General features: G+C 53.3%; 1 protein-coding gene across 6 annotated transcripts in view; it reads left to right on the top strand.

Annotated features, from left to right (window-relative positions):
- Window positions 1-17,589, top strand: part of LOC137367435 (lysyl oxidase homolog 3B-like) — a 218,431-nt gene that overhangs the window by 180,315 nt on the left and 20,527 nt on the right. For all 6 annotated transcript variants that reach the window (XM_068028647.1, XM_068028646.1, XM_068028644.1 and 3 more), the window contains one exon: window positions 5,031-5,167. In XM_068028647.1, coding sequence (XP_067884748.1) covers window positions 5,031-5,167 — 137 coding nt within the window. The remainder of the gene's footprint in view (window positions 1-5,030; window positions 5,168-17,589) is intronic.

The raw sequence follows: 17,589 nt of genomic DNA on the forward strand, positions 1-17,589 counted from the left end.
CAAAGAAAATTTACAGCACAGGAACAGGCCCTTCGGCCCTCCAAGCCTGCGCCGATCCAGATCCTCTATCTAAACATGTTGCCTATTTTCTAAGGGTCTGTATCTCTTTTCTTCCTGCCCATTCATATATCTGTCTAGATACATCTTAAAAGACGCCATCGTGCCCGCATCTACCACCTCCGCTGGCAACGCGTTCCAGGCACCCACCACCCTCTGCGTAAAGAACTTTCCACGCATATCCCCCCTAAACTTTTCCCCTTTCACTTTGAACTCGTGTCCTCTAGTAATTGAATCCCCCACTCTGGGAAAAAGCCTCTTGCTATCCACCCTGTCTATACCTCTCATGATTTTGTACACCTCAATCAGGTCCCCCCTCAACCTCCGTCTTTCTAATGAAAATAATCCTAATCTACTCAACCTCTCTTCATAGCTAGCGCCCTCCATACCAGGCAACATCCTGGTGAACCTCCTCTGCACCCTCTCCAAAGCATCCACATCCTTTTGGTAATGTGGCGACCAGAACTGCACGCAGCATTCCAAATGTGGCCGAACCAAAGTCCTATACTACTGTAACATGACCTGCCAACTCTTGTACTCAATACCCCGTCCGATGAAGGAAAGCATGCCGTATGCCTTCTTGACCACTCTATTTACCTGCGTTGCCACCTTCAGGGAACAGTGGACCTGAACACCCAAATCTCTCTGGACATCAATTTTCCCCAGGACTTTTCCATTTACTGTATAGTTCACTCTTGAATTGGATCTTCCAAAATGCATCACCTCGCATTTGCCCTGATTGAACTCCATCTGCCATTTCTCTGCCCAACTCTCCAATCTATCTATATTCTGCTGTATTCTCTGACAGTCCCCTTCACTATCTGCTACTCCACCAATCTTAGTGTCGTCTGCAAACTTGCTAATCAGTCCGCCTATACTTTCCTCCAAATCATTAATGTATATCACAAACAACAGTGGTCCCAGCACGGATCCCTGTGGAACACCACTGGTCACACGTCTCCATTTTGAGAAACTCCCCTCTACTGCTACTCTCTGGTTCCTGTTGCCCAGCCAGTTCTTTATCCATCTAGCTAGTACACCTTGGACCCCATGCGCCTTCACTTTCTCCATCAGCCTGCCATGGGGAACCTTATCAAATGCCTTACTGAAGTCCATGTATATGACATCGACAGCCCTTCCCTCATCAATCAACTTTGTCACTTCCTCAAAGAATTCTATTAAGTTGGTAAGACATGACCTTCCCTGCACAAAACCATGTTGCCTATCACTGATAAGCCCATTTTCTTCCAAATGGGAATAGATCCTATCCCTCAGTATCTTCTCCAGCAGCTTCCCTACCACTGACGTCAGGCTCACCGGTCTATAATTACCTGGATTATCCCTGCTACCCTTCTTAAACAAGGGGACAACATTAGCAATTCTCCAGTCCTCCGGGACCTCACCCGTGTTTAAGGATGCTGCAAAGATATCTGTTAAGGCCCCAGCTATTTCCTCTCTCGCTTCCCTCAGTAACCTGGGATAGATCCCATCCGGACCTGGGGACTTGTCCACCTTAATGCCCTTTAGACTACCCAACACTTCCTCCCTCCTTATGCCGACTTGACCTAGAGTAATCAAACATCTGTTCCTAACCTCAACATCCGTCATGTCCCTCTCCTCGGTGAATACCGATGCAAAGTACTCGTTTAGAATCTCACCCATTTTCTCTGACTCCAAGCATAACATTCCTCCTTTGTCCTTTAGTGGGCAAATCCGTTCTCTAGTTACCCTCTTGCTCCTTATATATGAATAAAAGGCTTTGGGATTTTCTTTAACCCTGTTTGCTAAAGATATTTCATGACCCCTTTTAGCCCTCTTAATTCCTCGTTTCAGATTGGTCCTACATTCCCGATATTCTTTCAAAGCTTCGTCTTTCATCAGCCGCCTAGACCTTATGTATGCTTCCTTTTTCCTCTTAGCTAGTCTCACAATTTCACCTGTCATCCATGGTTCCCTAATCTTGCCATTTCTATCCCTCATTTTCACAGGAACATGTCTCTCCTGCACGCTAATCAACCTCTCTTTAAAAGCCTCCCACATATCACATGTGGATTTACCTTCAAACAGCTGCTCCCAATCTACATTCCCCAGCTCCTGCCGAATTTTGGTATAGTTGGCCTTCCCCCAATTTAGCACTCTTCCTTTAGGACCACTCTCGTCTTTGTCCATGAGTATTTTAAAGCTTACGGAATTGTGATCACTATTCCCAAAGTAGTCCCCTACTGAAACTTCAAACACCTGGCCGGGCTCATTCCCCAACACCAGGTCCAGTATGGCCCCTTCCCGAGTTGGACTATTTACATACTGCTCTAGAAAAGCCTCCTGGATGCTCCTTACAAATTCTGCTCCATCTGGACCTCTAACACTAAGTGAATCCCAGTCAATGTTGGGAAAATTAAAATCTCCTATCACCACCACCCTGTTGCTCCTACATCTTTCCATAATCTGTTTACATATTTGTACCTCTATCTCACGCTCGCTGTTGGGTGGCCTGTAGTACAGCCCCAACATTGTTACCGCACCCTTCCTATTTCTGAGTTCTGTCCATATTGCCTCACTGCTCGAGTCCTCCATAGTGCCCTCCTTCAGCACAGCTGTGATATCCTCTTTGACCAGTAATGCAACTCCTCCACCCCTTTTACCTCCCTCTCTATCCCGCCTGAAGCATCGATATCCTGGGATATTTAGTTGCCAATCATGCCCTTCCCTCAACCAAGTCTCAGTAATAGCAATAACATCATACTCCCAGGTACTAATCCAAGCCCCAAGTTCATCTGCCTTGCCTACTACACTTCTTGCATTAAAACAAATGCACCTCAGACCACCAGTCCCTTGACATTCATCATCTGCTCCCTGCCTGCTCTTCCCCTTAGTCACACTGACTTCATTATCTAGTTCCTTACAGGCTTTTGTTACTACCTCCTTACTGTCAACTGACCTCCTCAATTGGTTCCCATCCCCCTGCCACATTAGTTTAAACCCTCCCCAACAGCGTTAGCAAAAGCACCCCCAAGGACATTGGTTCCAGTCCGGCCCAGGTGTAGACCGTCCAATTTGTAATAGTCCCACCTCCCCCAGAACCGGTCCCAATGTCCCAAAAATCTGAACCCCTCCTTCCTGCACCATCTCTCAAGCCACGCATTCATCCTGACTATTCTTTCATTTTTACTCTGACTATCACGTGGCACTGGTAGCAATCCTGAGATTACTACCTCTGAGGTCTTACTTTTTAACTTGGCTCCTAACTCCCTAAATTCTGCTTGTAGGACCTCATCCTGTTTTTTACCTATATCATTGGTGCCTATGTGCACAATGACAACTGGCTGTTCACCCTCCCCCTTTAGAATGTTCTGCAGCCGATCTGAGACATCCCTGACCCGTGCACCTGGGAGGCAACATACCATTCGGGAGCCTCGTTTTCGACCACAGAACCGCCTATCTACTCCCCTTACAATCGAATCCCCTATGACTATAGCCCTTCCACTCTTTTTCCCGCCCTTCTGAACAGCAGAGCCAGCCACGGTGCCATGAACCTGGCTACTGCTGCCTTCCCCTGGTGAGCCACCTCCCTCAACAGTATCCAAAATGGTATACTTGTTTTGGAGGGAGATGACCGCAGGGGACTCCTGCGCTGCCTTCCTGCTCTTTCTCTGCCTTTTGGTCACCCATTCCCTTTCTCCCTCAGCAATCCTAATCTGCGGTGTGACCAATTCACTAAACGTGCTATCCACGACCTTCTCAGCATCACGCATGCTCCAAAGTGAGTCCATCCGCAGCTCCAGAGCCATCATGCAGTCTAACAAGAGCTGCAGCTGGACACACTTCCTGCACGTGAAGGAGTCAGGGACATCAGCCGTGTCCCTGAGCTCCCACATTGAGCAAGAGGAGCATGATACGGGTCTGAGATCTCCTGCCATTTTTAATCTTAAGCTTAACTTAGATAAATGAAAAAGGAACGAAAAGTTTTTACCAATCACGATAAAACCAGAGAAATAGAAAAAGCCTTACCTTATAAACACCCCACCGAGTCCTTTTTTTTTTGTCAGAGGAGGAGGGCGGGTGGGGGACACTACAAGTGCGGTGTCTCGGGTTCAGAAACCGCCCAAATATATAGTGTTTTACTTACCCAGCAGCCCCCTGGCCTCCGCCGAAAACAAAAGGAAATTAAGTTTACTTTCAAACTGACCTTCCCAGCTGCTCACTCGCTCGCACTCTGCTCCCGAAAAAGCTGCTGCAATGTTGATGGTGGATGGAGTGAATGTTGATGGTGGATGGGGTGAATGTTGATGGTGGATGGAGTGAATGTTGAAGTGAATGAGGTGAATGTTGTTGGTGGATGGAGTGAATGTTGAAGTGGATGGAGTGAATGTTGATGGTGGATGGAGTGAATGTTGAAGTGAATGAGATGAATGTTGTTGGTAGATGGAGTGAATGTTGAAGTGAATGAGGTGAATGTTGTTGGTGGATGGAGTGAATGTTGAAGTGGATGGAGTGAATGTTGAAGTGGATGGAGTGAATGTTGATGGTGGATGGAGTGAATGTTGAAGTGAATGAGGTGAATGTTGTTGGTGGATGGATGCTGTGACAATCAATTGGTTCTGAGACCTGGGTCTCTACTTGTCGACTCTGCAATCTGGGGAATTGACTCTCAGCATCAGCTTGTCAAACCCTCTTTGATATCTATACCTTTCAATGCGATCACCTCTCATTCTTCTATATCCCAGAGAGTCTGGGCCCAATTTACTCATTCTCTCCTCATAGAAATCCTTCTTAGCTCAGGAACAGCAACAGACCGACTAAATGAATAAATTTGACCACCGTGTTGTCAGGTGTCCAGCCAAGGCTGACCGACTGTTGAATCTCTAATGGAGAAAACATTTAAGCCACTCAAGAATCTGGGTCTTTGTTGTTCAGAATGGAAGATAGGGAAATGTCTCTGCTTTTGTGTCTAACCTTCCTTCTGTCACAATCAGACATTATCAAGAGGTACGAGTGTGCTAACTTCGGAGAACAAGGCATCACTGTGGGCTGCTGGGACTCTTACCGTCATGACATTGACTGTCAGTGGATTGACATCACTGACGTCAAACCTGGAAACTACATCATGCAGGTAAAAGAGCAACTGGTCGGGAGAACAGAGATGGGTTAATAGTTCATCACTGTGTGATAGATTCACACACTGTCCTCTCACACTCTGGGACAGTGGGTCACGCACTGTCCTCTCACACTCTGGGAAAGTGGTCGCACACTGTCCTTTCACACACTGGGACAGTGGGTCATACACTGTCCTCTCACACTCTGGGACAGTGGGTCACACACTGCATTGTCCTCTCACACTCTGGGACAGCGGGTCACACACTGTCCTTTCACACACTGGGACAGTGGGTCGCACACTGTCCTCTCACACTCTGGGACAGTGGGTCACGTACTGTCCTCTCGCACTCTGGGACAGTGGGTCACACACTGTCCTCTCACACTCTGGGACAGCGGGTCACACACTGTCCTCTCACACTCTGGGACAGTGGGTCACACACTGTACTCTCACACTCTGGGACAGTGGGTCACACACTGTCCTCTCACACTCTGGGACAGTGGGTCACGCACTGTCCTCTCACACTCTGGGACAGTGGGTCACGCACTGTCCTCTCACACTCTGGGACAGTGGGTCACGCACTGTCCTCTCACACTCTGGGACAGTGGGTCACACACTGTCCTCTCACACTCTGGGACAGTGGGTCAGACACTTTCCTTTCCGACTCTGGGACAGTGGGTCACACACTGTCCTCTCACACTCTGGGACAGTGGGTCACACACTGTCCTCTCACACTCTGGGACAGTGGGTCACACACTGTCCTCTCACACTCTGGGACAGTGGGTCACACACTGTCCTCTCACACTCTGGGACAGTGGATCACACACTGTCCTTTCATACTCTGGGACAGTGGGTCAGACTCTTTCCTTTCCGACTCTGGGACAGTGGGTCACACACTCAGGGACAGTGGGTCACACACTGTCCTCTCACACTCTGGGACAGTGGGTCACACACTGTCCTTTCATACTCTGGGACAGTGGGTCACACACTGTCCTTTCATACTCTGGGACAGTGGGTCATACACTGTCCTCTCACACTCTGGGACAGTGGGTCACACACTGTCCTTTCACACACTGGGACAGTGGTTCACACACTGTCCTCTCACACAAGGGACAAGTGGGTCACACACTGTCCTTTCACACACTGGGACAGTGGGTCACACACTGTCCTTTCACACACTGGGACAGTGGGTCACACACTGTCCTCTCACACTCTGGGAAAGTGGTCGCACACTGTCCTTTCACACACTGGGACAGCGGGTCACACACTGTCCTCTCACACTCTGGGACAGCGGGTCACACACTGTCCTCTCACACTCTGGGACAGCGGGTCACACACTGTCCTCTCGCACTCTGGGACAGTGGGTCACACACTGTCCTCTCGCACTCTGTGACAAAGGGTCACACACTGTCCTCTCGCACTCTGGGACAGTGGGTCACGCACTGTCCTCTCACACTCTGGGACAGCGGGTCACACACTGTCCTCTCACACTCTGGGACAGTGGGTCACACACTGTCCTCTCACACTCTGGGACAGTGGGTCACACACTGTCCTCTCACACTCTGGGACAGTGGGTCACACACTGTCCTCTCACACTCTGGGACAGTGGGTCACACACTGTCCTCTCACACTCTGGGACAGTGGGTCACACACTGTCCTCTCACACTCTGGGACAGTGGGTCACACACTGTCCTCTCACACTCTGGGACAGTGGATCACACACTGTCCTCTCACGCTCTGGGACAGTGGGTCAGACACTTTCCTTTCCGACTCTGGGACAGTGGGTCACACACTCAGGGACAGTGGGTCACACACTGTCCTCTCACACTCTGGGACAGTGGGTCACACACTCAGGGACAGTGGGTCACACACTGTCCTCTCACACTCTGGGACAGTGGGTCACACACTGTCCTTTTACACACTGGGACAGTGGGTCACACACTGTCCTCTCACACTCTGGGACAGTGGGTCACACACTGTCCTCTCACACTCTGGGACAGTGGGTCACACACTGTCCTCTCACACTCTGGGACAGTGGGTCACACACTGTCCTCTCACACTCTGGGACAGTGGGTCACACACTGTCCTTTGACACACTGGGACAGTGGGTCACACACTGGGACAGTGGGTCACACACTCTCCTCTCACACTCTGGGACAGTGGGTCACACACTGTCCTCTCACACACTGGGACAGTGGGTCACACACTGTCCTCTCACACACTGGGACAGTAGGTCACACACTGTCCTCTCACACACTGGGACAGTGGGTCACACACTGTCCTCTCACACACTGGGACAGTGGGTCACACACTGTCCTCTCACACTCTGGGACAGTGGGTCACACACTGTCCTTTGACACACTGGGACAGTGGGTCACACACTGGAACAGTGGGTCACACACTGTCCTCTCACGCTCTGGGACAGTGGTTCGCACACTCTCCTTTGACACACTGAGACAGTGGGTTGCACACTGTCCTCTCACACTCTGGGACAGTGGGTCACACCCTATCCTTTCATACTCTGGGACAGTGGGTCATACACTGTCCTTTCACGCTCTGGGACAGTGGTTCGCACACTCTCCTTTGACACACTGGGACAGTGGGTCACGCACTGTCCCCTCTCACTCTGGGACAGTGGGTCACACACTGTCCTTTCATACTCTGGGACAGTGGGTCATACACTGTCCTTTCACACACTGGGTCAGTGGGTCACACTCTGGGACAAGGGGTCACACACTGTCCACTCACACTCTGGGACAGTGGGTCGCGCACTGTCCTCTCACACTCTGGGACAGTGGGTCGCGCACTGTCCTCTCACACTCTGGGACAGTGGGTCACGCACTGTCCTCTCACACTCTGGGACAGTGGGTCACGCACTGTCCTCTCACACTCTGGGACAGTGGGTCACACACTGTCCTTTCATACTCTGGGACAGTGGATCACACACTGTCCTCTCACACTCTGGGACAGTGGGTCACACACTGTCCTTTCATACTCTGGGACAGTGGGTCAGACACTGTCCTCTCACACTCTGGGACAGTGGGTCACACACTGTCCTCTCACCCTCTGGGACAGTGGGTCACACACTGTCCTTTCATACTCTGGGACAGTGGGTCATACACTGTCCTCTAACACTCTGGGACAGTGGGTCACACACTGTCCTTTCACACACTGGGACAGTGGGTCACACACTGTCCTCTCACACAAGGGACAAGTGGGTCACACACTGTCCTCTCACACACTGGGACAGTGGGTCACACACTGTCCTTTCACACACAGGGACAGTGGGTCACACACTGTCCTCTCACACTCTGGGACAGTGGGTCACACACTGTCCTCTCACACTCTGGGACAGTGGGTCACACACTGTCCTCTCACACTCTGGGACAGTGGGTCACACACTGTCCTCTCACACTCTGGGACAGTGGGTCACACACTGTCCTCTCACGCTCTGGGACAGTGGGTTACACACTGTCCTCTCACGCTCTGGGACAGTGTGTTACACACTGTCCTCTCACACTCTGGGACAGTGGGTCACACACTGTCCTTTGACACACTGGGACAGTGGGTCACACACTGGGACAGTGGGTCACACACTGTCCTCTCACACTCTGGGACAGTGGGTCACACACTGTCCTCCTCTCACACTCTGGGACAGTGGGTCACACACTGTCCTCTCACACTCTGGGACAGTGGGTCACACACTGTCCTTTGACACACTGGGACAGTGGGTCACACACTGGGACAGTGGGTCACACACTGTCCTCTCACGCTCTGGGACAGTGGTTCGCACACTCTCCTTTGACACACTGGGACAGTGGGTCACACACTGTCCTCTCTCACTCTGGGACAGTGGGTCACACACTGTCCTTTCACACTCTGGGACAGTGGGTCACACACTGTCCTCTCACGCTCTGGGACAGTGGTTCGCACACTCTCCTTTGACGCACTGGGACAGTGGGTCGCACACTCTCCTTTGACACACTGGGACAGTGGGTCACACACTGTCCTCTCACGCTCTGGGACAGTGGTTCGCACACTCTCCTTTGACACACTGGGACAGTGGGTCACACACTGTCCTCTCTCACTCTGGGACAGTGGGTCACACCCTATCCTTTCATACTCTGGGACAGTGGGTCATACACTGTCCTTTCACGCTCTGGGACAGTGGTTCGCACACTCTCTTTTGACACACTGGGACAGTGGGTCACACACTGTCCTCTCACACTCTGGGACAGTGGGTCACACACTGTCCTTTCATACTCTGGGACAGTGGGTCATACACTGTCCTTTCACACACTGGGTCAGTGGGTCACACACTCTGGGACAAGGGGTCACACACTGTCCACTCACACTCTGGGACAGTGGGTCAAACACTCTGGGACAGTGGGTCACACACTGTCCTCTCACACTCTGGGAAAGTGGGTCACACACTGTCCTTTGACACACTGGGACAGTGGGTCGCACACTGTCCTTTGACACACTGGGACAGTGGGTCGCACACTGTCCTTTGACACACTGGGACAGTGGGTCACACACTGTCCACTCACACTCTGGGACAGTGGGTCACACACTGTCCACTCACACTCTGGGACAGTGGGTCAAACACTCTGGGACAGTGGGTCACACACTGTCCTTTGACACACTGGGACAGTGGGTCACACACTGTCCTTTGACACACTGGGACAGTGGGTCACACACTGTCCTCTCACGCTCTGGGACAGTGGTTCGTACACTGTCCTTTGACACACTGGGACAGTGGGTCACACACTGTCCTCTCACACTCTGGGACAATGGGTCACACACTGTCCTCTCATACTCTGGGACAGTGGGTCATACACTGTCCTCTCACACTCTGGGACAGTGGGTCACACACTGTCCTTTCACACACTGGGACAGTGGGTCACACACTGTCCTCTCACACTCTGGGACAGTGGGTCACACACTGTCCTCTCACACTCTGGGACAGTGGGTCACACACTGTCCTCTCACACTCTGGGACAGTGGTTCACACACTGTCCTCTCACACTCTGGGACAGTGGGTCACACACTGTCCTTTCACACACAGGGACAGTGGGTCACACACTGTCCTCTCACACTCTGGGACAGTGGGTCACACACTGTCCTCTCACACTCTGGGACAGTGGTTCACACACTGTCCTCTCACAATCTGGGACAGTGGGTCACACACTGTCCTTTCACACACAGGGACAGTGGGTCACACACTGGGACAGTGGGTCACACACTATCCTTTCACACACTGGGACAGTGGGTCTCACACTGTCCTTTCACACACTGGGACAGTGGGTCGCACACTTTCCTCTCACACTCTGGGACAGTGGGTCACACACTGTCCTTTGACACACTGGGACAGTGGGTCACACACTGGGACAGTGGGTCACACACTGTCCTCTCACACTCTGGGACAGTGGGTCACACACTGTCCTCTCACACTCTGGGACAGTAGGTCACACACTGTCCTTTGACACACTGGGACAGTGGGTCACACACTGTCCTCTCACACACTGGGACAGTGGGTCACACACTGTCCTCTCACACTCTGGGACAGTGGGTCACACACTGTCCTTTCACACACTGGGACAGTGGGTCACACACTGTCCTCTCACACTCTGGGAAAGTGGTCGCACACTGTCCTTTCACACACTGGGACAGCGGGTCACACACTGTCCTCTCACACTCTGGGACAGTGGGTCACACACTGTCCTCTCGCACTCTGTGACAAAGGGTCACACACTGTCCTCTCGCACTCTGGGACAGTGGGTCACGCACTGTCCTCTCGCACTCTGGGACAGCGGGTCACACACTGTCCTCTCACACTCTGGGACAGTGGGTCACACACTGTCCTCTCACACTCTGGGACAGTGGGTCACACACTGTCCTCTCACACTCTGGGACAGTGGGTCACACACTGTCCTCTCACACTCTGGGACAGTGGGTCACACACTGTCCTCTCACACTCTGGGACAGTGGATCACACACTGTCCTCTCACGCTCTGGGACAGTGGGTCAGACACTTTCCTTTCCGACTCTGGGACAGTGGGTCACACACTCAGGGACAGTGGGTCACACACTGTCCTCTCACACTCTGGGACAGTGGGTCACACACTCAGGGACAGTGGGTCACACACTGTCCTCTCACACTCTGGGACAGTGGGTCACACACTGTCCTTTTACACACTGGGACAGTGGGTCACACACTGTCCTCTCACACTCTGGGACAGTGGGTCACACACTGTCCTCTCACACTCTGGGACAGTGGGTCACACACTGTCCTCTCACACTCTGGGACAGTGGGTCACACACTGTCCTCTCACACTCTGGGACAGTGGGTCACACACTGTCCTTTGACACACTGGGACAGTGGGTCACACACTGGGACAGTGGGTCACACACTCTCCTCTCACACTCTGGGACAGTGGGTCACACACTGTCCTCTCACACTGGGACAGTGGGTCACACACTGTCCTCTCACACTCTGGGACAGTAGGTCACACACTGTCCTCTCACACACTGGGACAGTGGGTCACACACTGTCCTCTCACACACTGGGACAGTGGGTCACACACTGTCCTCTCACACTCTGGGACAGTGGGTCACACACTGTCCTTTGACACACTGGGACAGTGGGTCACACACTGGAACAGTGGGTCACACACTGTCCTCTCACGCTCTGGGACAGTGGTTCGCACACTCTCCTTTGACACACTGGGACAGTGGGTCGCACACTGTCCTCTCACACTCTGGGACAGTGGGTCACACCCTATCCTTTCATACTCTGGGACAGTGGGTCATACACTGTCCTTTCACGCTCTGGGACAGTGGTTCGCACACTCTCCTTTGACACACTGGGACAGTGGGTCACGCACTGTCCCCTCTCACTCTGGGACAGTGGGTCATACACTGTCCTTTCACGCTCTGGGACAGTGGTTCGCACACTCTCCTTTCACACACTGGGTCAGTGGGTCACACTCTGGGACAAGGGGTCACACACTGTCCACTCACACTCTGGGACAGTGGGTCGCGCACTGTCCTCTCACACTCTGGGACAGTGGGTCGCGCACTGTCCTCTCACACTCTGGGACAGTGGGTCACGCACTGTCCTCTCACACTCTGGGACAGTGGGTCACGCACTGTCCTCTCACACTCTGGGACAGTGGGTCACGCACTGTCCTCTCACACTCTGGGACAGTGGGTCACACACTGTCCTTTCATACTCTGGGACAGTGGATCACACACTGTCCTCTCACACTCTGGGACAGTGGGTCACACACTGTCCTTTCATACTCTGGGACAGTGGGTCAGACACTGTCCTCTCACACTCTGGGACAGTGGGTCACACACTGTCCTCTCACACTCTGGGACAGTGGGTCACACACTGTCCTTTCATACTCTGGGACAGTGGGTCATACACTGTCCTCTAACACTCTGGGACAGTGGGTCACACACTGTCCTTTCACACACTGGGACAGTGGGTCACACACTGTCCTCTCACACAAGGGACAAGTGGGTCACACACTGTCCTCTCACACACTGGGACAGTGGGTCACACACTGTCCTTTCACACACAGGGACAGTGGGTCACACACTGTCCTCTCACACTCTGGGACAGTGGGTCACACACTGTCCTCTCACACTCTGGGACAGTGGGTCACACACTGTCCTCTCACACTCTGGGACAGTGGGTCACACACTGTCCTCTCACACTCTGGGACAGTGGGTCACACACTGTCCTCTCACACTCTGGGACAGTGGGTCACACACTGTCCTCTCACACTCTGGGACAGTGGGTCACACACTGTCCTCTCACACTCTGGGACAGTGGGTCACACACTGTCCTCTCACGCTCTGGGACAGTGGGTTACACACTGTCCTCTCACGCTCTGGGACAGTGTGTTACACACTGTCCTCTCACACTCTGGGACAGTGGGTCACACACTGTCCTTTGACACACTGGGACAGTGGGTCACACACTGGGACAGTGGGTCACACACTGTCCTCTCACACTCTGGGACAGTGGGTCACACACTGTCCTCCTCTCACACTCTGGGACAGTGGGTCACACACTGTCCTTTGACACACTGGGACAGTGGGTCACACACTGGGACAGTGGGTCACACACTGTCCTCTCACGCTCTGGGACAGTGGTTCGCACACTCTCCTTTGACACACTGGGACAGTGGGTCACACACTGTCCTCTCTCACTCTGGGACAGTGGGTCACACACTGTCCTTTCACACTCTGGGACAGTGGGTCACCCACTGTCCTCTCACGCTCTGGGACAGTGGTTCGCACACTCTCCTTTGACGCACTGGGACAGTGGGTCGCACACTCTCCTTTGACACACTGGGACAGTGGGTCACACACTGTCCTCTCACGCTCTGGGACAGTGGTTCGCACACTCTCCTTTGACACACTGGGACAGTGGGTCACACACTGTCCTCTCTCACTCTGGGACAGTGGGTCACACCCTATCCTTTCATACTCTGGGACAGTGGGTCATACACTGTCCTTTCACGCTCTGGGACAGTGGTTCGCACACTCTCCTTTGACACACTGGGACAGTGGGTCACACACTGTCCTCTCACACTCTGGGACAGTGGGTCACACACTGTCCTTTCATACTCTGGGACAGTGGGTCATACACTGTCCTTTCACACACTGGGTCAGTGGGTCACACACTCTGGGACAAGGGGTCACACACTGTCCACTCACACTCTGGGACAGTGGGTCAAACACTCTGGGACAGTGGGTCACACACTGTCCTCTCACACTCTGGGAAAGTGGGTCACACACTGTCCTTTGACACACTGGGACAGTGGGTCGCACACTGTCCTTTGACACACTGGGACAGTGGGTCGCACACTGTCCTTTGACACACTGGGACAGTGGGTCACACACTGTCCACTCACACTCTGGGACAGTGGGTCACACACTGTCCACTCACACTCTGGGACAGTGGGTCAAACACTCTGGGACAGTGGGTCACACACTGTCCTTTGACAAACTGGGACAGTGGGTCACACACTGTCCTTTCATACTCTGGGACAGTGGGTCATACACTGTCCTTTCACACACTGGGTCAGTGGGTCACACACTCTGGGACAAGGGGTCACACACTGTCCACTCACACTCTGGGACAGTGGGTCAAACACTCTGGGACAGTGGGTCACACACTGTCCTCTCACACTCTGGGAAAGTGGGTCACACACTGTCCTTTGACACACTGGGACAGTGGGTCGCACACTGTCCTTTGACACACTGGGACAGTGGTTCGCACACTGTCCTTTGACACACTGGGACAGTGGGTCACACACTGTCCTCTCACGCTCTGGGACAGTGGTTCGTACACTGTCCTTTGACACACTGGGACAGTGGGTCACACACTGTCCTCTCACACTCTGGGACAATGGGTCACACACTGTCCTCTCATACTCTGGGACAGTGGGTCATACACTGTCCTCTCACACTCTGGGACAGTGGGTCACACACTGTCCTTTCACACACTGGGACAGTGGGTCACACACTGTCCTCTCACACTCTGGGACAGTGGGTCACACACTGTCCTCTCACACTCTGGGACAGTGGGTCACACACTGTCCTCTCACACTCTGGGACAGTGGTTCACACACTGTCCTCTCACACTCTGGGACAGTGGGTCACACACTGTCCTTTCACACACAGGGACAGTGGGTCACACACTGTCCTCTCACACTCTGGGACAGTGGGTCACACACTGTCCTCTCACACTCTGGGACAGTGGTTCACACACTGTCCTCTCACACTCTGGGACAGTGGTTCACACACTGTCCTCTCACACTCTGGGACAGTGGGTCACACACTGTCCTTTCACACACAGGGACAGTGGGTCACACACTGGGACAGTGGGTCACACACTATCCTTTCACACACTGGGACAGTGGGTCTCACACTGTCCTTTCACACACTGGGACAGTGGGTCGCACACTGTCCTCTCTCACTCTGGGACAGTGGGTCACACACTGTCCTTTGACACACTGGGACAGTGGGTCACACACTGGGACAGTGGGTCACACACTGTCCTCTCACACTCTGGGACAGTGGGTCACACACTGTCCTTTGACACACTGGGACAGTGGGTCACACACTGTCCTCTCACACACTGGGACAGTGGGTCACACACTGTCCTCTCACACTCTGGGACAGTGGGTCACACACTGTCCTTTCACACACTGGGACAGTGGGTCACACACTGTCCTCTCACACTCTGGGACAGTGGGTCACACACTATCCTTTCATATTCTGGGACAGTGGGTCACACACTGTCCTTTCACACACTGGGACAGTGGGGCGCACACTGTCCTCTCACACTCTGGGACAGTGGGTCACACACTGTCCTTTGACACACTGGGACAGTGGGTCACACACTGTCCTCTCACGCTCTGGAACAGTGGTTCGCACACTCTCCTTTGACACACTGGGACAGTGGGTCGCACACTCTCCTTTGACACACTGGGACAGTGGGTCACACACTGTCCTCTCACGCTCTGGGACAGTGGTTCGCACCCTATCCTTTCATACTGTGGGACAGTGGGTCATACATTGTCCTTTCACGCTCTGGGACAGTGGTTCGCACACTCTCCTTTGACACACTGGGACAGTGGGTCACACACTGTCCTCTCACACTCTGGGACAGTGGGTCACACACTGTCCTTTCATACTCTGGGACAGTGGGTCATACACTGTCCTTTCACACACTGGGTCAGTGGGTCACACACTCTGGGACAAGGGGTCACACACTGTCCACTCACACTCTGGGACAGTGGGTCAAACACTCTGGGACAGTGGGTCACACACTGTCCTCTCACACTCTGGGACAGTGGGTCACACACTGTCCTCTCACACTCTGGGACAGTGGGTCACACACTGTCCTCTCACACTCTGGGACAGTGGGTCACACACTGTCCTCTCACGCTCTGGGACAGTGGGTTACACACTGTCCTCTCACGCTCTGGGACAGTGTGTTACACACTGTCCTCTCACACTCTGGGACAGTGGGTCACACACTGTCCTTTGACACACTGGGACAGTGGGTCACACACTGTCCTCTCACACTCTGGGACAGTGGGTCACACACTGTCCTCCTCTCACACTCTGGGACAGTGGGTCACACACTGTCCTCTCACACTCTGGGACAGTGGGTCACACACTGTCCTTTGACACACTGGGACAGTGGGTCACACACTGGGACAGTGGGTCACACACTGTCCTCTCACGCTCTGGGACAGTGGTTCGCACACTCTCCTTTGACACACTGGGACAGTGGGTCACACTCTGTCCTCTCTCACTCTGGGACAGTGGGTCACACACTGTCCTTTCACACTCTGGGACAGTGGGTCACACACTGTCCTCTCACGCTCTGGGACAGTGGTTCGCACACTCTCCTTTGACACACTGGGACAGTGGGTCGCACACTCTCCTTTGACACACTGGGACAGTGGGTCACACACTGTCCTCTCACGCTCTGGGACAGTGGTTCGCACACTCTCCTTTGACACACTGGGACAGTGGGTCACACACTGTCCTCTCTCACTCTGGGACAGTGGGTCACACCCTATCCTTTCATACTCTGGGACAGTGGGTCATACACTGTCCTTTCACGCTCTGGGACAGTGGTTCGCACACTCTCCTTTGACACACTGGGACAGTGGGTCACACACTGTCCTCTCACACTCTGGGACAGTGGGTCACACACTGTCCTTTCATACTCTGGGACAGTGGGTCATACACTGTCCTTTCACACACTGGGTCAGTGGGTCACACACTCTGGGACAAGGGGTCACACACTGTCCACTCACACTCTGGGACAGTGGGTCAAACACTCTGGGACAGTGGGTCACACACTGTCCTCTCACACTCTGGGACAGTGGGTCACACACTGTCCTTTGACACACTGGGACAGTGGGTCGCACACTGTCCTTTGACACACTGGGACAGTGGGTCACACACTGTCCACTCACACTCTGGGACAGTGGGTCACACACTGTCCACTCACACTCTGGGACAGTGGGTCAAACACTCTGGGACAGTGGGTCACACACTGTCCTTTGACACACTGGGACAGTGGGTCACACACTGTCCTTTGACGCACTGGGACAGTGGTTCGCACACTGTCCTTTGACACACTGGGACAGTGGGTCACACACTGTCCTCTCACGCTCTGGGACAGTGGTTCGTACACTGTCCTTTGACACACTGGGACAGTGGGTCACACACTGTCCTCTCACACTCTGGGACAGTGGGTCACACACTGTCCTTTGACACACTGGGACAGTGGGTCACACACTGTCCTCTCACACTCTGGGACAGTGGGTCACACACTGTCCTCCTCTCACACTCTGGGACAGTGGGTCACACACTGTCCTCTCACACTCTGGGACAGT

This window comes from Heterodontus francisci, chromosome 1 (assembly GCF_036365525.1).
Source record: "Heterodontus francisci isolate sHetFra1 chromosome 1, sHetFra1.hap1, whole genome shotgun sequence".
Lineage (NCBI taxonomy): Eukaryota > Metazoa > Chordata > Chondrichthyes > Heterodontiformes > Heterodontidae > Heterodontus > Heterodontus francisci.